This window comes from Dromaius novaehollandiae, chromosome 1 (genome assembly GCF_036370855.1).
Source record: "Dromaius novaehollandiae isolate bDroNov1 chromosome 1, bDroNov1.hap1, whole genome shotgun sequence".
Classification (NCBI taxonomy): domain Eukaryota; kingdom Metazoa; phylum Chordata; class Aves; order Casuariiformes; family Dromaiidae; genus Dromaius; species Dromaius novaehollandiae.
Window position 1 is genome coordinate 109,947,049 of NC_088098.1, and position 25,076 is coordinate 109,972,124.

The 25,076-nt window shown below is 41.3% G+C and overlaps 1 protein-coding gene across 5 annotated transcripts in view; it reads left to right on the forward strand.

The window, feature by feature from the left end:
* The first annotated feature begins 3,274 nt into the window (after window positions 1-3,274).
* Window positions 3,275-25,076, forward strand: part of USP25 (ubiquitin specific peptidase 25) — a 97,107-nt gene continuing 75,305 nt past the window's right edge. For 3 of the 5 annotated variants that reach the window (XM_064523490.1, XM_064523499.1, XM_064523493.1), the window contains exons 1-2: window positions 3,276-3,554; window positions 24,415-24,492. In XM_064523490.1, coding sequence (XP_064379560.1) covers window positions 3,510-3,554; window positions 24,415-24,492 — 123 coding nt within the window. In that variant the 5' untranslated portion in view covers window positions 3,276-3,509. Of the gene's footprint in view, window positions 3,555-24,414; window positions 24,493-25,076 lie in introns of all 5 variants that reach the window. The other 2 variants (XM_064523509.1, XM_064523503.1) reach the window with 2 other exon arrangements.

Consider the following 25,076-nt stretch of genomic DNA (forward strand, 5'->3'; position numbering starts at 1 on the left):
TGTGATCACACAGCATTCATTTTTCTGTGAACGAAAAACATCCATTTATGATCACTTCTCTTTTTGTGTACTAGTATCATCAATAAGACTAGCAAGAAAATGCTTGCAGCTGTGGAAGCATGACAGCTAAATAATCACTGCAGACTAGCAATAGGAGTTCAGATATTGAAGACTGTGGACTCTGTTTGTTAAGGTGGCCAATACAGAACCAATACTTAAAAGTACAGTACCCACTGTTCTGTAGGAGTTTAGAAGAAATTACATAACTAACCAAGAAAGAGAAAATCCTATATGGTCCCTTTTGTGCTATAACACTGCAGGTAGGACAGCTTTTGCATCTTGATCTACCATGCTTAATTCTCTGCTAGGCCCAAACAAAAGTGATCTGGGTTCCAGTCAATGGGAGCTGATGGATAGAAAAGGAACAGCGGATTGGATCCCTAGAAACCAAGCAATATTCTTTTTCATTTTTTCTGTAATGGTAATTCTTTATTACATTGTAGACACTAAGGAATACTAACATCGTCAAGTCAAGAGCTCTTTCAAAACTGTGGCCCTGACAAAATCCTTATTGTTTTCTGATGAAGTATGAATTCCAGTCTTGTACTAAATGTACTTAATATGGAACTTGTGTTGCAAATGGAACACGAAACTCAATTCCGTCTGTTTTTCAGCAATACCATATGCACTACAGAATCATAATTTGCATCGCCATGTTTCAGACTGTGTCAGTATTTCAGTGATAAATGCATGCCTCAGGAGTGGATTGCTCAAGCTGTTCAAAAAGAAAAAAAAAAGGGAAGTAGGGGAGAGGGAAGAAAAGAAATTTAGTGGAACATGATATTTTGTCATCCCATCCTGATTTGAGCTAAAATTGGGCAAAAAAGTAAAATTTATTTTCAGCACATTCTTTTTGGACCCATTCTGAAATTTTTCCATTAAGTTAAATGAAACAGGGACAAGACTTGAACACATGATTACAAGACATAACCATAAATTGTTGAAAAAATGCTACATTGAAACAAGTATTTTCAAAGTATTCAAGTATTTTCATGTTCCTATCTGAACATGAATCAAAAATACACAGTGTAGAAGAAGCTGTTAAAATTGTACCAGAAAAATTAATGCAGGTTACATGCCAATATAGTTAAGGTCATGGACTGATGCAAGACTATATATTGAAAGTGGAGGACAGAGAAGCTGCTACAGCACTTGGGGCAGAAAACTTGTCTTAAAGAAACAAACTACTACTGTTATCAATCTCACATATAGCTACCAGTCTGAGTGCAGATAAAATTTGCACTCAGAAAAGTAATTTGCAAGCCACTTCAGATCTCATTAGATTATTATTATTATTTGCATAGTGTCTTGTCTTTTACACAATAAATTCTTTGGGAACATTAATTTTAAAAATTGCTTAGTCCACTTGCTGTATAAAAGGCAAAAACATTAAAACGGATACAATCTATGAGCTACACATCTTAGAAGAGCAAATATTGATCAAAATGCCACATCTGCTGCACAGAAGCTATTGTGAAATAAGGCAGTGTTTGCAGGTTGTCAGGAGCTGTGCAACATCTGGTATTTTTCTTAAAGTCCAAGATCTTGCAGTGATGTTATTACCTGATAATCTTAGCTTTAAAAAGATTAGCACTCTATCTTGAGGGGGAAAAAAATGAATTAGTGAATCTTAAAGGCTCAGGCTCTGTGTGACAAATGAGTAGTAGCCACAATTCATTTTGTTGAGACAGGCTCCCAACTCAAGATTTTTAGGTACTTAAGGTTATCAGTACTGTGCTGCTCTCCTCAGCTTTTCCTACTTTTCCTACAAATTCCTACAAGCTTCACGAATTTAAGAAACCAAACTGGGACACAGCCACCATAGATAGCACGGGTATTCAAAATGTGAGATGAGTTCTTCTGTTATCCTTGTGCCTGGTTCCATTTAAATGTGTCTTGGACACACAATAACCAACATAATCATGTGCTGCAGAAATTAGTGAAACCTTTTTTTTGGAGGGGGCTGGTAGTTGTTGTTTTTTCCTACCCTACCTCATGACTGTGAAGAACTGAAAGCCTGAGCCGAGCACAGCAGCAGCAGGAGCACCCACCGCATGTGCAGGCAGACTCTGGCAGTGGACGGAGCAGCTGCAATTAGAGCCAACCCCATCAGCTAGCAGAAACACCCTGTCCTGGTGGCCTGCAACATGAGGAAGGCAGCTTGGCTTCCCGCAGCGCTGAACACCCTCTGGACTGCCTGCGACAGACTTCCCCCGATTCCCCTGATCCTCACAGTTCTGTCTTTCCTTCCCTTTTCTTGACTCCACAGACTGGAATAAAAAACATGATAGTCGCTTTCCAAATACCACTTATTTGCAGCACCAGAGTTCACTGTGGATTGCTGAGATCTGAAATCCTCCCTATACATGATTCACTAGCAGTGAAACAGTTAATAACATTCGCATTTACCCTGCATGCTGAGTATGATCACTCACAGCTCTCTGAGCTAAATGTTAAGTGGGGAGGGAAAGGGGAAGATAATGCAGCTTTGAGTACTGTTTCAGGTTTGTTGTGGATACAAGCAACTAGTGCTGGAACTAGTCAGAAATTTCTGGTAAAACACAGCCTCCCTGGAAAGTGCCTGCTTCTTGAAGGAGAAATACACAGAGGGCTTTGAAACCCGGGCTGGCCTGCCAGGACGCCCCAGGCCTTGGATGCCCCTTGGCTCCCAGGCAGAGGTCAGCAAGCAGGGAGCGAGGGCCGCCCCGGGGCCCACCTTCTCTGCGGAAGTGAGTTATCCCCGGTGTCACCATGCTGTGACACCAAGGGAGATCCCCCCGAGGGCTGGCTGAGCACCAGGGAGCTCTCACTTCCCCCAACCTCTGCAAAACTTGGCTTTCTCATGAAGCACAGCACGCGTTCAGGCCGTCCCCGTGAGACCGAACACGCAGACCCAGCACGCAGCCAGCGTAGCCCCTTCCCCGGCGGGCACCGAAGCACCCAAACGCCCCTCCCCCAGAAGAGGCCTTTCAACCCCCGGTTCCCGTTAGCGGCGTGGCGCCAGGCTCCTCGCGGGCCACCGCCAAGATGGAGGCGGCAGATGCGAACGAGGCTGCAGAAGGAAAGGCGGGGGGCGGTCGGGCTGCGACGCCCCGCCCGGCGGCAGGCGGGCGGCTGCTACCTCCGCCAGCCGGTTAGGTCGGAAGCGGCGGGGGTAGGTGCGCGGGGCGGCGCCGGGAGGGCCCGGCAGCGGCGGGCCAGGGGCGGGGCGGGCGGCGCTGCGGGCACGCTGGGCGGCGGCGCTGGGAGTGACAGCGGGGCCTGAGCGGATCGGCGCTGCCCCATGGCGGCCGCCTGCCTCGGCGGCCCGCCCGCCTGGCGGTGACTCGCGCTCCCCCGCCCCTCCTCCGCCTCCCGCTCCGCTCGCCCAGCCCGGGCCCGGCCCAGCCGCTGCCACTCGGCGCCGCCGCCGTCCGCCCAGCCCGGGCCGCCGGGAGCCGCGCGGGGCCATGACGGTGGAGCAGAACGTGCTGCAGCCCGGCGGCGCCGCCAAGGTGAGAGCCGGGCCCGGCCCGCCGCGCCGCCCGCCTGCGCCGGGGCCCTCGCGCCGGCCGCGCTGACCTTACCGCGGGGGCGGCTCCGCGCCGGGCGGCCCGCGCTGTGCTGCGCGGCCGCGATTCCCCGTCGCCGTGCCCGCGGCGGGGGCGCGCCCGGCCGTGCCGCGGCCTCCTCTGCCCTTGCCGCGGTCCCGGCGGCGCCGGGCGGGACGCGGCGGACTGCTGCTGCCGCCGCCGTCGTAACTTCGGGCCGCGCTTGCGGGGCCGCGGGGACTCGCCCGGCTGCGAGAGCCCCCGCGGGGCTGCGCGGCGTGGGCCGGGCCACGGGTGGCCGCGGCGGCTCGGGGGCCCCGCGCCCAAGCAGCGCCCCCCCCCCCAAGCCCCCTAAATAAATAAATAAATAAAAATTACTACGCCAGTGGGCGCCGGCGGCTCGCAGCCGAGCCCCGCGTGCAGCCGGGCATGGGGTGAGAGATGCTGCATGCGTTGGGCATGCAAATGCTGTGCTGATACCAGCCGGTGCTAAAGGTGAAAGCTATTTTGGGCGTATGACACACAGCGGCCCGTGACGCTGTCTTGCTGAAGTTAAAAAAAAAAAAAAAAAGAAAAAAAACCCCACAAGGTGGGGATTTGTGTTTAGGGACTCATCTTAATGTGCATTATGAAACGGGGTTAAGCAAACAGTGTCATTTAGGAATCTCTTAGCGTGGACCAGGAATTGCTGGAAAATATCTCTTTGTCAAAAATGGATGCCTTCTGTAGCTGTTTTTAGGTTGAAGTGGATTGATAGGAGAAAAAGAAGCCTAAAATCACATGGCAGTTTTTTATGACTGTTATTTTCGAGGTAACTGTTGCTCGTAATGCAAGCGTGCTCATGGGAGGTGTGACTGCCTCCTTCCACGATTTTTTGTATGACACGTGAGGCTTTTGTAAGAGGCTAAAGGTTTATTTACTTTGGTATAGCCACTGTGGAAGTCTGATGGCTCCGATCGTAAAAGTGAACAGTGGCAGTGTGGGGATTAAAGTATAGTTGGTTGAAGTGGTACAAGTTAACACTGAGGAAGCCCTTGTGGAGGGAGAGGCGTGTGTCTCCCAAGACTGCTGCCATGGTTAGCAGCGTATTTCGCTGCTAGCGCGTATTTCGGTAGCTTCAGTGGGAAGGTAAAGGCTGAATGGGCTAAACTTGTCTCTTCGTTCTTCAGTCAATACTGATTTATCCTGAGGTGTGCTAACAGACTAGCGTAGCTGCCTTTTGCTGCCCGCTTCAGCCTTAAGCTGTGTTTACGAGCTTCACTTGCTGCTGGTGTATAGCTGGCGTCTTTCCTGAGTAGTAAGTTCTTTTACAAAACCTTCTGTTGACTGTTGGCTTACTTAAATATTCCTTAATTACCGTAGCGGATATTCTGTTACATAATACCCAATAAACACTTGACAGAAAATGCAAACAAACAGCTCTGACAGTAATGCTGGAAAAGGAAGGTTACGGTTTTCAGTAAAACTACTGGTAGCAGCTCAGTGGTTCAGAATTACTTTAATTTCAAGTCAAGAACAAGCTTGAAGGGTGGTTAGGATTGATTCTTGTACGTCAGCTGGTAATCCATACTGGAATAGGGAGTTTAAATTAGCAAGAATTTAAAGTGAAATCTCTCCCTGGATGATGATTAGTTGTCTGAATATCTGCAGAAACTACGTAAAATAACAAGCTCTTTTCACGGCAGAGATTTTTCTTATTTCTGTTGAATCATCTGATTATTGCATTATCTGAAACTCATTGTAATCTACTTTCTACTTACATACGTGCTGGGGGGGAACAATCTTGAGAATGTTTTTGAAAAATTATTTGACTGCAGAGTGAGTCTCTCATTGCTCACAGTGATAGTAATGAATAGCTAATTGGATGACAAACTTCTAACACCGTATTTAGCTTATTTTCATTTAGGAAGAAAAATTATGAAATTACTTTGGGCTAATGCTCGGCTGAAAGATTACCATACCACTACCTCTCTTTCTTCCCTCAAAAGGAGAGAGTCCCATACTCTGTAAATAAGGGGAGTTTGTTCTGGAGACCTCAAAGTTTGTCATGATTGTTTTGTGTTAGTGTGAAGAAACCGCATGCAAACAGAAATATATTGGATTTACAAGAGATGTCTGAGACATCAACTTACCTTATTCACAACTGTGATTCCCAGCATTGTTCATCAGATGTTTTCTTACTGTCATACAGGAAGTATGTGTCAAGTTTCAACAGTACTTAGAGATGCAGTTTTTTATTATTAAATGCTCTGACTGTAAACAGCCCGTTTCCCACTGAAGCTACCTTTAGTTTATTGCATAGTTAAAGAATCTGGATCAGTTCAAAAGTCAGCCTTTCTTTCAAGTTACTGGTCGTTTTGACTCCAAGTTAAAACTTGTAATTTATCTCCTGAAGCAAATAACTAATCATGTTAATCTTTTCCTTTTCAATGCTTTTTTTTGTGATTCTGTAACACTGTTAGGTGTTTGTGGGTTATCTGTAATCTTCATATTAAGACTAAAGTATTTGAATAGAGGTGAATTGGCCTGCAATTTTTATAGGTAACTTCTGGTTTCACCGGATTTTCTTCTGTCTATATTTCTGTCTACTAGAGTGTTTTTGTGAGGCTTCCTGTTGTTGAAAGCCAAAGAATTGGTGTTGCTTGATTCCCTCTATTCCACGCAGTCCTGAATTGCTGCCGTGGGTCCGTTAAAGTTGCTGAATGTGTCTGTAAATTTTCCTGTCAGGGGAACACAGTTGAAGACTGTCACTCTTACTGTGGAAGCCTTGCACTCTTCTCTAGGTCAATATGCCTTAGACCATGGGTACAGCAACGGAAGGAAAAAGAGGATGTAAAGAGGTCATATGTGTTTCCGCAGCATATTGCTTCCAACTCATGTAGCTATTGCTGATTGTGGTGATGGTCTTGGAACTACAGATTCAAGAAACCAGATTTTGAAGGGTGCTGCTATGCTAGCCTCTGAACAACGTGTATTATCAAGTGCTTTTGCGTTTGGAGAAAGACTGGATGTTGGTCGATACATGGGTTTAAAGTCTGTTTTATCAGTCCTTTGGTCTTCCGCACCCACTGTTATTTCAGACCTGTGATTCAGCAGTATGTTAGCCGTGCAGTCACAGGAATAGTAGAATAAAGTTAGGTGTGGCAAGCTCAGCTCTGTTATAAAGAAGCACAAGCCTTTGGTTAAGGGTATTCACCACTTGAAATAGTGCATGGCATTAACCAGGGTCTAACACAATTTAACTTCTTCCCTTTTGCCCTTGTTAGAGGTGCTAAAGAGAAAGCTCTGTTAGTTATTGTGTGTATTTCTTCTTTGCTCATCTCGTGTATTTGAGACATTTAGTTAGTAGTATGGTATTGGCTGCTGCTCTTTCCTGAAAGCAGTAGTCACTAGCTTCTTAGTATTACAGTCATTGTTAATGTGGAAAAGTGATGCATCCATATGTCTCTGGCAATTGAAATAGTGGTGTTTATTCAAGTCTCAATGACTGGAGGTGATCTTGGAGCATATCTCCTTAGGATTTGGTATGCGCTGAAATCCCAGGAGGTCCCAGGCTCCTGCTGTCATGGTGCAGTGAGAACTGTTCCTTCACGTGACTGGGAAGCAGGTGTCCTCCTGTAGCTGATTAAACGCACGCAGAATGGTGCAGTGCAGGTGGGTTGCGTGTCTCCTCACACAAATGGGATGCCTGCATTTGGACCGTGTGACAGGCGTGCTGGTCACACGATGGGCTTGAATTTGGGGAGCTCTACGTGCTGCGGCTAGTAAAGAAAGTTTTATGACCTCTTCTGGCCAGAAAAGCAAGAAGAGCCAGACTGATTTACCAAAAGCAAACAAACCACTAAGTAATTTGCAAGGGTTGTTTGGCGTGCTGCTGAGCCACTCTTGAGATATCTCGTTATGTATTCTACTCTTGTATTTTCTAGTGTATTTAAAAAAAAAAAAAGTTTGTATTATAAATAGTTACACCCTCTACATAGGCTCCTCTTTATATGTTTTGAAAGGTAGAACAAGGGACAAAGACCGATGGTAGAAGGTAATTTTGAAATTTCTTGTCAGACTAGCATGTTGAATACCTTCTGATTTTTTTGTGACTGTTCTGATGGCATTTGGTGGGAGGGGAGGGTTATTTTGTTCTTCAATCCTTATGAAATAAGGAATTTTCAAAAATTTAATTAGCATAACACGCTATGAACATGCACCTTTCTGAAACCATTAATAGCAGTTTAAAACCTGTTGCGTTCTAGAAAACCTTTCACAAAAATCTAGCGATAACTTGGATTGTCATAGTAGGAGTTTACCACTGTAGTACAATCATTAGCATCTGTCTCAAGTAATGTCTTTAAATATCTTCTGGATCACACCTTGAAAGAAAAAATACCTGCTTCAGAACATTACAATGTAAGACACATTTTTTTCTTAAGTTTCTTTAACATTATTATTTTAAAATATCTTCACTACTTTGTGAAAAACATGTCTAGGATATAGCCCTGTATCTACAGCTATTAGGAACAGAGCTAAAAAAGATTACAAAAATACCAGCTTCTATAAAAAAAAGTCAAAAAGCAAATTACCTCTATCTCTAAATAGCAAAATACTCCACAGTTTTAGAAGTGCTTTGTAAAGGTAAGTGGGAGGATAATTGAGCAGTTGCTTTTCTTGCACTCTTGTATCTGAAAAGGTATGTTAAGGCAGGAAGTAGCATCTCTTTAACCTTGTCAAACTGTTCGGTTTTCCTGGACTTCTTTAACTAAAGATGCAATGAAATGAGCTTGCTTGTTATGTTCTTACTCTGATAATGAGCAAGGAAGGGAAGTTTTTTCTTTTTTAATTTGCATTCTGTTTTTGGCTATATTTTCTTTTATCTCTGACTGAAGGACATGCCTAAGTTTCAACAGTCTGTTCATTCAGTTAAAGGTTTGTGAGGCTCTAGCATCATAACTTTAGTTTTTTGAGTGGTTGGCTTGAGGGGCAGAGTTTCGTGTTAAGATCCTGGATTCTGGGGACTGGTGCAGTTGTTGAGTTGCTGTGTCCTAACCGAATCAGAGGCTGCGTTTTCAGATGAGGCCGAGATCTTTGTAGAACTGTGAGCTATCTAAGCTTTCCCGCTTCTCCTATGCCAGGGCTTGTCTGATGTGCTCCAGAAGCCGCTGTTAAAACTGTTGTTTGCAGCGTCAGTGATGGGGGAATTATCGCGGCACCCGGAGTGGATGCTTCTGTGATTCCTTTATTATCCTCGCTCAAGAAAGTAAATAGGAAGAATACTGATTTGCAGTTCCCAGTCAGTCCTCTGGCGCAAGCCAAGAGCCAAACATGACATTCCTGATATTTCTTAGCAGAAAAAAGTAAACAAAAAGCTTAAGAACAGTATCTTCACATAGGAAAAATTCCTTTAAAAGCTCTACAGAACAGAGCTCTTAGAATTGAGAGATGTGTGTTTTGCCTAGACTGAGTAGGAAAGAAATATGTGTGAGAGCAACCTCTCTTTTTTGGGAAACAAAAGTATCCTGAGCAGTTTCACTTTCTACTTCTCCTGTGCTAACTAGTGCGGTTACATAAATGATGGTGAAGATGGTGTTGAATCAAAATAGAAAATACATGTGTGTGTTTTTAAATGGATTTGTTAAACCTCACCATTGAAGATTAATAACTAAGTTAATAGAGTGACGGTCTTTAGTCAGCAATTGGATGCCTGTAATTTGGGAGTATTCAGTTTCTCACCAGGGGCTGTTCCTGACTTCATGCTTAGGGTTAGTACGGTAGCGTCATGATGCAAATAACAATCCAGAATATTGGAATACACTGTCGCAACAACATGTTTCAAAACGATTTTATGAGTCAAGATGGATTTCACTCTTTTTCCAGTTAGTTGATAATTATACTTTTTCAGTTTGGGGGCTATAAAAATAGTTCGTATCTGCCAAAAGTATCAAGTGCTTGCATGAAGTGAAAGTTGGCTTAACAAAGTCAGTGAAACTACTATAACTTGTGTGGACCTTTTGCCAGAGAGCTAAGTGTGCAATACATAGGGTGGTCATTTGTTCCACCATTTGGAATTTGAAGATTTATAATACATGTGAAGCTCTGGTTAATAGGTGGTGAAGTATAATTAATAGTGAAAAGTTAGCACTATAAATCACAATGTTCGGTTGTATGTAAACTAAGAGGGACACTAAAACTGTTCTGGTAGACTCCCAAACTTTTTTTTTGACCTTTGTAGGCCTTTTTGTAAAAAGTGAAAATATGGAGCCAAAGTGATATAAAGCTGTGAGGCTGAAGTTAAGATGATGTCATGGCTTTACTGCTGAACAGGATAGTGGGGGCAAGCCTCGCTGCAGAACAGGATAATGGGACAAGCACAGGCTTTGTGCTGAGTAAAAGGAAATACATGTTCCTGTTTCCTGCATCAGGTTGACAAATGGTATCAGCTGATATTATTTGTGAACACTTGCATTGTCACCATATTAAGGCACTATTTCATACTATTTCATATTCTGAAAAGCATATCTCGGGCTTTTGTAATGGTACCCTAAATTAATGCTGTGCTAAATATAAACATTGTCATATGCTATATTGTGCTAACGGTCCTTAGCCAAACCTTGTAGGTAGAACAGAGAGCAGCCTTAATGTATGCCATGGCAGGACACAATCACCATCCAAAACGTTGCACTCTTACGGCGGTGAAACTTCCATGCTCTCGTTGTATTGCCGGCTTTAGACCTCTCTGTCAGTAGATTTCTTTGGGAGACAAAACCTTGCAGTGAATTAACTAGGGACTCCACAGACTAACAATGGGAAATTTTGATGCAACTGCTTTTGGAGCAGTCCTATCGATGCCACTTTTCTGCTGCAAGTTACTACCCTGTTTTTTAAAACTGAATAAAGGGAATGTAAATGTGTATTTCTGCTGCACCAGGTTACACCTCCTGGCCTTGATATTCTGGGCCAGTGTGCTTGTCTGGAGTGACTGAGGGGTGTTTGCTGCCTTCTGCTGATAGCTGTGGGGCTGTATCTCCTGGTAGAGGGGTGATTTTAACATCCTAAACTATCTAGTAGTGAATGTGATGCAGAAACTGTGGTTTTAGACTTTGATAGGAACAAGATATTAAGCAACATTTTAAGACAATAGTAAAATTCCTATCAAGTGTTATGAAGGAAGAGCTGGATCTTAAGATAGGACAGGTTGGTACAAAATGTCCTAAGACATTGTGATAACTTCACAGCTGTCTACGACAGGCATTTTGAGTTCTTGTTACTTGATCATGGGCTTGCTTTAGTAACATCAATTGCAAGCATTTAAAAATCATGAGTAGTGATTTTTTTTTTAAATCCATTTAGACTTGGAGTCTTGAGATTTAACAAGATGCTTTTTTGTTATTTTTAGGTTTTTGTTGTTTGTATTCTTTTGGGAGTATCAGCAGTTATGTATTTGTGCTTTTCTTTGCCATAATAGTTAAAATTCAGAAGTATGTTGAAAGCCATGAGCATGAGGCTTTTTTTCTAACTCTGGTGTTTTCTATGATGGGACTTTAACAAAAACAGCATGGCTGCGAGAGATGGCATCACTGGATTTATGCAGTTTCAACGTAGCTCTCATAAGTAAGGATGTTAGAGAGATGGAGTCCAAAGGACTTGCAATGTGGAATAATTTGAAGGCTGGAGTGCAATTAGGTTAATTTTTGGAAACAACGCTTCATATCAGTTTATGTATGTAAGCATTTTTTAAGGTAACGTAAACATCCGCAGGCAAGTTCTAATAGTAGTTTTTATTCTGAGATGCACAGTTTTGACGTAATGCTATTGTTTATAGTAGGTCTCTAAATTACTTTAACTGGTATATTCTTGCTGAAAAAATTATACCCTGCATGACGTTTCTTTCAAAATGTTTCTGTTAACAAATTGGCAACAGTCAAATTTATCAAGGTTTGGTTTTAAGCAAATGCAAATTGCGCTTATAATGTGCTTGACTATGGCTTTTTTAACCATCAGGTGAAAGCATATTTTTTAGCTTTACAGTAAGCACATTAGGCAGAATAATGTGTTTACTGCAAGGTTTTCAGAGGGGCAGTACTGTTTTAAAGGCCTGATCCATAGCTGTTTACATTTAATTGACCCTTATATCTTGCCTCAACATAGGCACAGTTTATGGAAATTAACACATGTGTGTAATAGCATCATATACCTCTGTGACTCTTTCCTACCAATGGCTGTGTTGCAGTTTCTCATGTGTTGTACTCTGTAATCCAGAGGGCTCCTTCTAATTTACCCAGAATGTTCATTTGTCATTAGGATCTGAGATGGGAAAGTTTTGGACTGTGAATCGTGTAGCTGTATATAATGCCAGCTATTACTTTTGGTGAATAGTAAATGCTAGACTTGACTTTGCACATGGTTTCTGTGATAGCTGTTCTTCTCATAGCTGTATAACTTCAAGAAAAGTGACATACCGGAGATAAAAATTTCCATTCCTGTTCTTGAGACGAAAAAAAATTGCTCTTTCTGAATTTCAGTAAAATTGTTTGCATGGGTTCATTTTGGAGAAGTTGAATTTAGCTGTGTTTTTTTGCTGTGGTAAGCCAGTAAAAAGAAGAAAGCTATGTGGGGGCAGAGTGTAGTATTCATTTACATTCAGGTGTATGCTTTGAGAATGCTTGAAGGTGAACAGCAGCAAAAGCATGGGTGTGCATGGGCACGTGGCATGCTTCATTGTCCTCAGAAGAAGAGGAGATAATGACAACAGACTTCTTTCCTTTCATGTTCACGATTTGACTCTCTTTGTCTGACAGTCAGCTGCTTTTAAAAAGAAATTTCTCCTGGGAACACAGCTGTATCTCTTGAAAGTGCTGTGATGTCACTTTTTAAAATAAAATTTAGGGTTCTAAAAGTGTGTAGGTATAAATGGCCTAGTTAGAGGACTGAATGCTGTATAGTTCATCATTTCCCAGAAATTTTATATTGTGACTGAGAAAGCAGTTCTTTATTTTGCAAATCATATTTTTCCTTTTTTCTGTACAGGACCATGGGAAAATATATGAGGGAAAGCTTGTAAACTTGTGAATTTTTGTCTTAGGGGAGGAAAAAAAAAGCTTTTGAACTGCTTCTGGAGAATTGCTTTTTCCTGCTTCATAGAATCTACTTTCTAGTTTGTTTTGCTTTTCTGCAAATTCCACTTTTGTCTCTTCTGTAATTTCTCACCTGTTTGAAGGCTATGCTCTTTCTGGTTTTGTAAACAGGCAGACTTTGATTAGAGATGTTCCCACTACCAGTTTCTTTTCTTGCCTTATGACATTGTCCTTATTGGTGATGGTCATCTGCAAGCTTGTTTGATTAGGGCACCTAAGTTTATAGCTTACTCTTCTTTTTTTTTTTCCCCTGTTTCTTTTTAAATGGAATGCTAGAATTAAATCTTGCTCTCTGTCTCTGTATCCCTTTGCCTGTTTGGAAATTTAAAAATAACCAACATCTTACACGCAAGTTTTAACAGTTCTCTCCAGTCTTGCATATGTTTTACAGGACTTGATTCTGAAAGCTATGGAGCATCTCATGTGACAGCGCTGGCTGAATCATGGTTGTGCCCTCGGCTGAAGTGGATTGGGCTGCTGTTTTGGGTACCAGTCTGTTGACCTGCTTGATAACCTCTGGAGTTACTGATGGGCAGATTCAGAAGATGGTCATATCCCCTGGCTTGTCATGAGTCGCAGCTCTTGTTAACTTGGCGTGTTACCTTGAAGCAGCCCCACAGAAAGATGTGAAGAAGTCTGGTTATTGTGCCGGTTACTCAGGAGTGCTGATAGCGGGCATGCGTGCAATGTATCCACTCTGCTGCATTGCTTCAGACTGGGGAAGGATTTTGCTGCTGCCCTGTGTCCCTAGCAAAGATGCTGATCACAGTAGTGTTGCGACCTTTCTGATTGGGTTGAAAATCTTGCTGTTGGAGCATGGTACCTCTGTTGTTTGGTGGGGAGTGTGTTGACATAATGTTGCTGCTAGGAGGGCAACACAGCACTGTAGTTTTATACATTTCAAGCTATTTTTCAAAAATGAGATCTCTTCAGAGGGGTCTTGCATACTCCTTTTACTCAAGTCAGCCTATGAAGTTTCAGCTAAGTGAGTGGTGATCAAGGACAGCAGTGAGTCACCATTTGTGATACTGCCATGATACCACAGAGACGTGAGAGACTGACATGGCTAAATTATAACAAATAGCAGTTATAAACCAAAGTTGTCATAAGGTTCATGAAACGATATTCTAATAAACTAGAATATAACATGTTCAGCTCTTTCGCTGTGGGAGCTGACATATTGCATATTTCAATACACGATAATTCAAAGTTCAATTAAACAAAAACAAGACTCTTATGATATTTTTTCTTTTTTTAATTTTTCCTTCTACCTTGAAGGAAAATGGCCTAGAGCATTTCAGTTTTCCTCTGTGAAGAGTACTGTTAAACTTATTTTTTTAAATTGTGAAGTAGTGAAATTAAATGCTGATCCTAAGTAGAAATCTCAACACATCTTTTAAAGTGTTTCCATTGTGTTTAACGTTTGTTTTAATTCTAATTGTCTGCATCTGATAAGATTATTACGTGGCAAAAATGAAAGCTGCTCACTGACCTTCACAGCCTGGTAGTCTGTAGTGTTGCAGTAGCCTTTCTGCAGGGACGTAACACGTGCCAGTGGCTTCCTGGTGTTTGACTTAGGAAAGACTTTCTTGCTAGAGAAATTGGAACTGTTGTCAGAAAACTACAGCCTTGCAGGCAGCCTGTTAGATACTGCCCCAGTTTTTAGGTAACTTCATGTTGTCTGTAGTCTTGTTCTACTGCAGAATGTTTCTTTTTTTTTTCTTTTCTTTCTCTCTTTTTTCGTTTTTTTTACCTCCCCCCCCCCCCCCAAGTTAAAAGTTTCTGTCTCTGCACAGGATTTTCTTCTTAAATGATTAATAGGGGGTAATATAAACTATTAAATCGTTCTATTGAATGTTGCAAATAATGGTACTTTCTTCTTGTGATGGATTCTTTGTAATGTAATTCAGTCAAAAAGTTTCAGGGAGGCGGGGGAAGGAGGAAGTGACTTAAGGCTGCAGCGTGAGCTCGCCTCCAGGATCCCTTATCGCAGTGCCTCAGGTTCCCAGTTTCGCTCCCCTTCCCCAGCTCCGTGTGCCTTTTTACCCCGTGTATTTCAGCCTGTAAAGTGGGTGGTGGGCAGCACAGGCCGGAGCTGCGTGCTGCTGGCCAGCTGTGCGCCATCCTCCAGCTGTGGGATGGGCTGGCCCCTGCGGCCCAGGGGCGCTGCCGAGCGTGTTGGGGGCCTGCCAGGCTCGGCCAAGCCATCTGGGGTTGGCCTCTGGCTCCTCCACCTACTGCTTCAGAGAGACAGAAGGGCAGGCGTGCGCCAGTACATGCCCGCGCTGGCATTGCATCCTGTAGGAAATCAGGTTAGTAATTTCTTTTAATCAGACTAAATGGAAAAGCCTTTAATGAAAAGCTTTCTGTTTGTTTTTCTTCCCCTTTCCTCTAGTGAATCGGGCAGCTGAGTGAAATCACTTTGCCCAGATGTGTCCCCACTACTCACCACAGACTCTGCCTCATAAATATTTGTCTTAGAAAGTGCAGTTAAGTTTTTATTTAGGATTTTCATGCGGTACTATTGTGAATTGGCTATGAAAAGTTTAGTTTGTGAAATGCGTCCTGGTATCGCTTATCTGAGGCACACAGCAGAGTTGTTTTGAGGTGAGAGGAGTCTTTAATCTTTATGTTGTTAGCAGTTGCAATAAAAGTGATCTTTTTGGATGCGAATACTGTGGAATAAAGAACAGCATGCCATTTCAGTACATGCAGAAATAGGTCTTGGTGTGTATAAGTAGTGTGGTGTACATTTTTGACCATTAGTGCATCAGGAGCATTGTATCAGTGCAGGTGTTCTGTTGCTGTGTTAATTTTACATTTTTCTGTTGGAGTAAGATTTCTGAAGCAGCATCTTAGTAGGCCAAGGACTGCAAGAGGCTTTCTTTCCCTGTCACTTTCTCTGACTTGATAAAGATAAGATTAAAACAAAGGCAGAGAAACAACTCAATTTCATAAGGCTGCTTTTCTGCACCAATTTAATCCAGCCTAAATGGGCACAGCCTTGGGCTTGTCCCCTCCCTTGTGCCAGCTCTGGTTCTCACTAAGTCAGCAGGAAATTAATTAAAAATAAAGATGAGCTTTCTGCTGGTTTAGTGAGAGCCTGGGTTGGCTTTCCCTAGGTTCAGACAGGTGACAGTATTGGCTCAAAGGGAGGAGTGTCTAGTGGTGAAAGACGATGGGACCTGGCAATATCAGCGTAGGCTGGCTTATGTTGGCAGGACACTACAACCATGGAAGTACAGCTGGCTGTTCAGAAACAGCCTGTGGTCCAACAGCTGCTTTCAACTTTATTATTTTGAAGTATTGCAGAGACCAGGATCTCATCGATCTTAGCACCCTAGCAGCTTCCAGAGTGAGTTTGGTTATTTATTTCCAGAATCATTGCTGTTATCATCATAAACAGCACAGCAAAGAGAAATAAAGAACTCACCTGACACTCTTGTTTTGGGAACTTATCATTGTTGTGCAGAGCAGGATGTGGGATCATGATGGTTGTTTGAAGAAGAAAAGAAAATACATTAAAAAACCCAGACACCTGAATGGTTTAGCAGATCTCCATCTTGAGTTGAGAGGTAGGTCTTAGCCTCTCAACAAACAAATGATAAATAGGTAATGAAAAGACTGTGAAGAGACTTGAAAGTGAACCAAAATAGCTTGTGCTTGGCATGATGGGTTAAATTGTAGTTGGGATGCAAAAAAAAAAAAAAAAAAAAAGTCTCAAAGCAGAAAGTTAAAAATGTGGATCTTCACAGTGTTGCTCTAGATCTTAGAAAGACAGGATTTCATTAACTGTTTGAAAGACACTGAAGGGGACGGTTGTAATAGTTGAGGTAGTAAAATTACGATATTCTGGGCAACAGTTTTTCCTGTGTGGAGGAAGGCTTTATCCCAGTGATAATTACATGGGCAGATGCTGTAAAGTTCATCATTTGGGCGTGATGGTAAACGTCCATGAACAGAATGGGTGGGGGGGGGGGGGAGGAGTACCAACCCTTTTATGCTAGAAAGTGGCCAGGAGTGATTGGAATTGGGGAGGGGGGGGAGAGAAAAGTGTTAAGAGAGTTGGCTCTTAATATTTAAATCTGCCCTCCTTCAGTCTCCCTATGCTTTCTGTCTGTTTAGTGTGGCCTCTCGTTGACCCAGTTGGTTTTAGTTTCCCATGGCTTGTTGTGCATGCTGCTGTCAGTTCTCTTGCTGTCAGTCTGCATGCACAGATGTGGGGCTGGGATACTAACTAACATTCAAGCAGCCGGTCAGGATATGGCATTGCACAGTTGTCCACAAATGGATTCTCAGAGGAATCCTTCTGAATTTTATGCATAGTTTACAGATAATGTGTGCTTGTACTGGGAATGGGGAAAAAACCCATCACTCTAACGCATCAGCTTTTAATTGAACGAGACAGATTTTTGCTAATTATTGTCATATTTACTGGAGTATGGAAGAATCAAAGCAAACTTTCCCATAACTGTTCGATTGGATACAACATGAAATTTAACTTATACTGATTAAATGAGTCCAAAGATCTCATTAGTTTTACATTGATGATTTTAGAATTGTTGCCATTATTACAGTAACAGCAGAGTGAGAAGCAAAGAACTAGCTTGACACTTTTTTGGGGACAGTCTCTCTGTTGTGCAGAGCAGGGTGTGAGAAATCATGGTGGTAGTTTAAAACATAAAAACCTCAAAATGCCCCAAAATTTTACGTTCCTGACACCTTTTGTTTTGAGTGTGGTATTACGGATTAAAACTTGCTATGCTTTCTTGACAGTGAGCCTGTTGCCAAAGCTGATTGAGAAATAGCTATCAATAGGAATTAGAAATGTGGAACTAAGCAATTCTTTGCATACTTCTTCCTTCAAGCAATAATGTTTATATATCAGTTCATAGACTAATTTTAAGATGGAACTTCAATTATGATTTTTGTTGTTTGTTCCTCTTCCCCCCCCCCCCCCCCCCCCCCCCCCATTTAGGAAGACTGGTTCTAAACCTTGGATGGAAATTACAAGATTTTGAACTAGTTTACATTTCTGTTGTGGCAGATCACGCTGTTTATCTTATTCTTGTAAGTTACTTTAAATGTCTTTGTTCCCTTCCTAGTGTTTACTTTTGCTTTGTCTTTATGATGAGTACTACTATTGCCTTCTGCCACTGTTTTGCTTCCCCCCACCCTGGCAGGGGGGAATCTCTTGATCATATGAATTTAGCATGTTTAGTTGTAATTCAGGTGAAGGAACTAAAAGCAATTGAGTCTGAGCCTAGGACTGAGTTTCAGTACCTCTGTAGCTTGAGGGGAAAATGAGACAAAAGCCACTACACTCATGTAAGTCACAGAATTGTTTTTGTTGCTTCAGAAACTGCCTCATGTTCTCCGTGTTATAGAAGAGGCTCCACTGGGTATATACTGTCCACTGTCTGCATCATTACTTCAATTCTTTAACGTCCCGATGCTTGTCTAGGAGGATCCATATAACAAGGAGATACTTCCCCCTTTCATTACTGTTCTGCCCCATGAGCAGTATAAGAAATTTGAGTTTAGGGCCTCACTCAGGGAGGATGGTATGTGTGCATGTAAAGGGCTCAAGCCTTTTCCCCCTTCAAACTTGTATTCAGTCCAGATTGTGGCTGGCTGAAAATGACTGCTATACAGTGCGTTCTTTTGTGTGCTTGCAATAAGTTTGATCTCAGTGCAATTTCAGGTGAATAAATGTCCACTTCACACAGGCTGCTGCTGTAACTGTCAGTTTTTGGCAGTCTTACCAGAGCAATTGCAGATTGAAAGTGTGCAGTCTCTGTGCACGTCCTTTTCTCTCCATAGGTGATCATTGCAAGCCAAGGCTGAGGTGCATTTCACATTTGTGTGTGTATAAAAATCGAATTACATGTTTACCTACTTCTTAGAGGATGGAATATCATATATGAGGTTTCTCTTTTAAAACCAGACAAAAGCAAAGCCATTTAGTAGATACAAGGCTGGGAGACTTAATTCTGCAATACTTTAGGAAGGTATTGTAAGAGTGAATACCTTAAAGCCAATGCAGGGACTTAAAATTTGGTCTTTGCAATGGCAAAAGACTATGTATGTATATATGTGTGTATACACGCACACACACAGAAGTGCAGACAAATCTTTCCAACAAAAATGGTAAGGACGAAGACATGCAACAAAGCCTTCTGGGGTTGCCTGCACGTTATCCCAGTGTTTCAACCCAGTATCTTCATGGAAGAAGTTAGCTTTTGTTTACCAGTCTGGAACTTTTCCCATAGCTCATTTACATGATGGATAGTATATCTGTGTTGTTGGAAACCATAATGGTCAGCAGTGTATTTGGGCTTTTTAACCATTCCCGGGAGATACAATTAATGCGGCAGAAAATGACATTCGTAGTAATAATTGAGGATCTTTGGTATGCTCATCCTTTATGTTTCCTTTTTTTTTTTTTTTAATTTATTTGTTGGAGCAGAAACTGAAAGACTTTTTATAGAGTAGAGGATTATATTCCTCTGATATCTCAGTATTTTTCATATTACAGAAGTATCATATGATGAAACTACGTTATTAGCTACTTGTCTGTGAAGAGTACCATTAACACTTCCTCCAAAGGTCAGTTTCTATTAAAATTTTTCTCTCTTCTAATATATATTAAATACTTTGTGCAAAGTCCATCCCGTTTTCCTCTAACAAGTAACTCCTGTGAGTCGATGTTGCATATGAAAGCAAAGCAAGTGGGATCTATGTGAAGGAACTGTCTTGAGATGCTATTCTCAGCATTGATCTTGCTCCCTTGGCTTTTTTTGGTCTTTTTTTGTCTCTAGTACGAATATTCATTCCTTGAGAAAGGAGGGATTCCTGTGGTTCATTTTCATCATGTGCTGTTCCTCAAATGAAATGTGTAGTGAGGCAATAGGCCTTGTTTCCTCTTGGGCCATCCTGTTTATCACTAAACATGCGACTTTCGGTGTATGCTTGGAAACTGAAGAGGGATGTCTTATCTTGTAAGTCTTACAGTGCTCATGTTGCAAATACGATATTTGGATGTTGCCATGAAAAAGGCAAAGCTTGTATTTAATTCTTCAGAAGTTAGAGTTGAGAAAATAGACCGATCAAAAGGTGGCAGGTTTTTTCTGAATGTATCTACGTTGTAATTCTGAATCAGTGGATTTGTGAGATTTACCTTATCCAAAAAAAAGCATTGGTGTAATTTAACTTTTGCGTCTGATCTTGATAAGTTATCAAGTTTCAGAGTTTACAGTACTGTTGTGGAACTAATATGGGCATAGTATCTTCCTAAGCAGATGGCGGTGTAGATCCTTTTCTGCTTTACTAGTGGTGGCATAGCTACTGAATATGCTATTGTGTGAGGTTATAAACCAGATAATCTTAATTGGGCATTTCCTGAGAGAGAGGGAGGGATGGCTGAAAAAGGAAACAACTGGAAATACAGGCAGGCATTCCTAATATACAAATTTGGCATCCATCCAGGAAAATAGGAGCATTTCCTGTTAGTTAATATCTTCTGAGAGCTGAAAGCCTCAAGATACATACCTCAGAGAGCCAAAGGAAGGGGGTATGCTGGGAATAGCTTGTGCATGAAATCACTGGGGAACTGCTTGCTGTATTATGTGATGGGACTGAGGGGTATGTGCAGCTGGATCTCAGAGCAACTATAGCATCAACAGACCATGTCTCCTCTCTTTTTCCCATGGTCAAGGATTCAGGCTACCCTGCAGCACTTGCACCAGCAGAGCCTGGTGTCACAGACCAAGCCTTGGAGCCCTTTTCAAGTTGACTCAAATGCAGTTCAAGCCACAGGGGTGTTTGTGTGTACATATCATATATACATGTGTGTATAATGTACCACACAGTACATGTACACTGTGGATACATATGGAGCCTTTGTTACTAAATAAACTGCAGCATCTGTGGAATGGATAGACTGGCATGTAAATTTGAAATTCTGGAGGAAAAAATGGCAAATATAAAGGGGAATCGATAAATAAGATCTGAAAAGAATTGAAGTGCATTTCTTAGCAGTGGTAGTTGCTCCTGGTTCCATTGTAACAATGTTTTGGACCTGCATGTGAAGGTCAAGGTTGGCTATTAAATTGAATTAAAATACAGTGAGTTATGATCCAGAATTTGAAAGTCTACTAATGCAATATTGGAGAAAATACGTAATCAGGGAAGAGCCAGAGCTCTTTATGTTAAAACTGGGAGGTGCATTCTAAATCTCCCTCACTGACCCAATTTGATTAACATATATTAATGTAGATGCTTCAGATCCTTGTAAATACCTGTATGCATTTTCTTCTTCATTCTCTAGTTTTGCTTTACTGTAGCATGAGCTTTTGATAAGTCCTCAAGTGAATTAAGATCATTTTTTAGAACATCTACATTAGTGTTCATGGATGTTGAAGAGTATACGTGCTGCAGTCATTTCAACTTAAGTTAGCCCAAGCTGCAGGAAGATCAAAGCTTCTACTGTAGGTGTAACCAGAAGGAGTTAGAAGGATGGCTCAGTTTGTATGCAGAACTTTGGCCTAAGTATTTTTTTTAAATAACAGTTGTGTTACAGGACAGACTTAATAGTTTAACAGTTCCCCTAGAAATTGATCTCCAAGTTTCAGTCATGGGTAATAATAAAATATCTTTCCTTTTATCATCCTATATACCACAGCAGCATGTTCTAAAGGGATTAATTCAAAGACAAATAGGCTTCACTGAATTTTTGACTGTGGCAGCCTAGTATTGATACACTAAATTAAAGTTATATCAGAATCAAGTAATGTCAGATCTGTGAATGTGAGTATCACTGCATGTGCTAAACTTCTTAAGTGTGGCTGAAAAGAAAGAAAGACAAAAAGAAAATTTAATCTCACCCTCCGATTAGTGAATGTGGAAAGGATCTGATAGTAATTACCTGCAGTGTCATTTTTTAATGAAAAGAAATAGAATTACCTGTATCAGTATCGTTCCATGGGTGGAAATGTATCTACAGCAGAACTGTAAAGGGGCATATTGGTGAAGCTGCGTGTGCAGTTGCAAGAAAGATTGTGCTCAGTAAACATAATGCAGTTAATGTCACATTTGAGAAGATGAGGGGAGAATGGTGAATGCCTTGCAAAGAAAGGCACCATAATGCAATATTAAGGAGTTTTTAAACTGCCCTGCGCTGTTTCAAAATTGTTTCCAAAGACCTGTTAGTGTTGATTGTAAGCAGGTATTTAACACAGTGATGAGCTGGAAGCAATTTAAATTGTACGTTTCTTCTTGGTTCGTGTTTTTTTATTTATTATTTATTTACTTTTCTTCTCCTTCCATGGGTGAAATGTATTATTGTTATTAAATGTATGTGTGATTTGAAATGACTCGATTAAAAATTAATGGCAGCTTTGGCTGGCAAAGTCACTTTGAGGACTCCTGTGTTTTAAAAGCCAGAAATGTCTAGATGAGGTGTTTGTGGCCCCAAAGCAGTTAGCTCCCGTTAAGGTATTCAAGATAACTGTTCATATTCCTCTTAATTTCTGTCATTTGTAACTGGGATCCTTATGGATTCTGTGTTGTTCACTTAACTATCGACCAGAAATCCTGGAGCTGAGTGCCTAAACTCTCGACCTTAAAAATATATTTAGGTACTTAAATCGTCTCATTTCTTGGGGAAGGAGTATCCCTGGGTCTGTTTCTCATCTGCTAAATGTATGTTTTCTTGGGAAGTGGGCTTAGAACTACAACTTTACCCTTGAGGACTGAAATCTGGACATAAACTGCACAGGTAGAGGTTTATAAATCACAGCTGGGCTCTTACAGTAACAGCTAATATTTTGAGCTGCTAAGATTATACGTTGGTAAACCACTTCTCTTCAGTCCTCCTCCAGTCTGTGTGAATATTCTCCAGTCATCCTGCTCATCTTGGCCTTTCCAAAATGTTCTAAATGTTGTGAAAGATGCAGAAATATGATGTAACTTGAAAGCGTAATTTATATTGCAACTATTCTCATTTTATTAACCATTGAGTTGGTAGTTAATACAAAAATAAATCAGTTGAGGTACTCTCCACTGCCCTAGAATTGTTCCTGCCAATTTTAATGCTTTTGTAATTACTTTTCCAAAATATTCCCCCTTTTTTTTCTCCCTCTTTCTGTGTTGCCAGACCCACAGGCAGGAAAGCAGCTTGATGGGAAACAACTCCTGGCTTTGTACAATGCTATGAAATGCACACAGTAAACAAATGAGGGGTCAAGGGGAACAGGGATAGAGTGAGAGGGTTTTTTTCCCCCTATTGGTTCACTTGTCTTGTGCTGATAGCAGGGTTTAAAAAAAAGGGGGGGGGGGCAAATTGGATTGTTAAGAGTGTCCCTTAGGATCCTAAATGAAGGGAAGACTGTGTATGTAATTCATAAACATTCTGGACTATAGGCCTTCTATTCCTACTTACTAGGGCATGAAGCAGTGCCTGCTAGGTTAATTTTGCACTGGGGAATTCAGCATTCAGGCAATTCTTAATCTCCTCCTCTGTACAAAGCTGTGCTCGGAGAGAGTGAGGGTATTTGAATACTCGATTCCAAATAATTCATGTTAAGTAAAAGTATTTTAGAAGTTAGTCGCACAACAACTGTGGTTTGTTTTTTATTAAATTTGGAGAGTAACGTGAGAGTGTTTAATTGTCATTGATAGGAAATATGCTTTTTTGTCTAGCAAACAAAACCCTGTACTCCATAATATCTCTTTTGTAGATGGAGTAATTGTTTTGAGTTCAGGATGTGGTGGGCAAACAATGAAAAAGAAACACTCATAAACGCCATCAAGTTTTTCATCTTTTTCCCATCTTCCAAAGGAAGAATGGAATTTGTTAGTTTGAAACAATGGTCAGTCGTCTGTGTCTTCATCATTTTAATGGTTAAGTTCAAGAATTATTACAAAGTAATGCCTACTTTGCGCTTTGCAAAAAGAAACATGTTAGCCGAGGATGAGTGGAGGGAGTCATCTGTTGGCTGAGAGCAGGTGGTAGGAACAGGTTGTTCCTCAAAATTCGTACTGAGTATTTAAGCTTCACGCAACCTTTTATTCTTTTCTAAGTAAGTGTTGCTTAAAAACTTAGCCATGGGAGCTGGTTAGCTTTGAGTTCCAAGAATGGAATCCACTGGTCTAGAAATGTGGTTACTGCTGATTCCTGGTGTTTTGCTTTAGTCTTGAGAAACGATTCTGCATGGATATTTTTATAGTGTTTCTTTTAAAATGCACTTTAAAAAGTTTTGGTTAAAAATGACTTTCTAGTTTTGAGGTTTGAATGGCTGGGAATTGTGAACGTTAAGGAAATACTAGGGTTGAGGATAATTGGGACTTGAAGAAGTTGGTTTTGACCCGAGTTCAACAAAGTACTTCCCCTGCCGCCTTTGAAGACCAAGTCATGCAGTTGGTTTGTTTAGGAGGGCTATTTGTGGCTTGATATAGACTACTTGCACCCATGTTGAGTAAGCTTAACTTAATTCTCAATTTTAACAGTGTTCTTTTAAAAAAGATTGAGGATGATTAAGTGTCCTAGTTGCAGAAACTAAAAGCCGAGTAATGAAAGCTGTACCACCATAAAGATTATTTGGAAATGCTTTTAATATCTGCAGAGAAGCATACTGTCATAAGAAACAGTAGTTTTACTGTTACTTGGATCTTGTTTGGATAATCTGTGTGTTTGTTTTTAGCACCAGCAAACATTTTTGAATCAGCTAAGGGAGATCACTGGTATCAATGACATCCAGGTACTACAGCAGGCACTGAAGGTAAGATGCATGCTGGTAAATGTCTGACTTGCAGCTAAATGTATACATGTTGTTATTAACTGCCTGTGAAAGCTATAAGACCCACCCTTTCCTGGTCCTCTTCCATTCCATTCCCTCCCCAGCTTGAATTCTGTTTAGATGCATTTTGGGGGAAAAAGCTTGTTCGCTTCCGAAACAGACCCAATCTGTTCTGATATTGGCAGAAAAGTTAGTCTGGTGTTCAGACGTTTAAAAGATAGAAATGGTATGGGTCATCTTGAAAGTAACCTTTGTCTAAATTGTCTTGAGGTACTTTGATGCTAATATAACTGGTTGACTCCTGGTGGGTTGAACTGTTTATTTCCTTGTCAAGATTTAGCTAAGCTTTCTAGCGTGGAAGGGTCCTGTTCAATATGTAAAACAACTCTTCTCAGACTTGTCACCCTTTGCTAATTTGGCATTGCTTCATCGCTGTTTCTTCAACTGTCATAAGCTCTTTCACAACACAAAACAATCTGCAAATAAAAAAGGATAAACAGTAAATAAGCATTTGATCAGTTTAAGTCATACATATAATTGTTGCTCCTGACTCCTCTAAAGCTGGT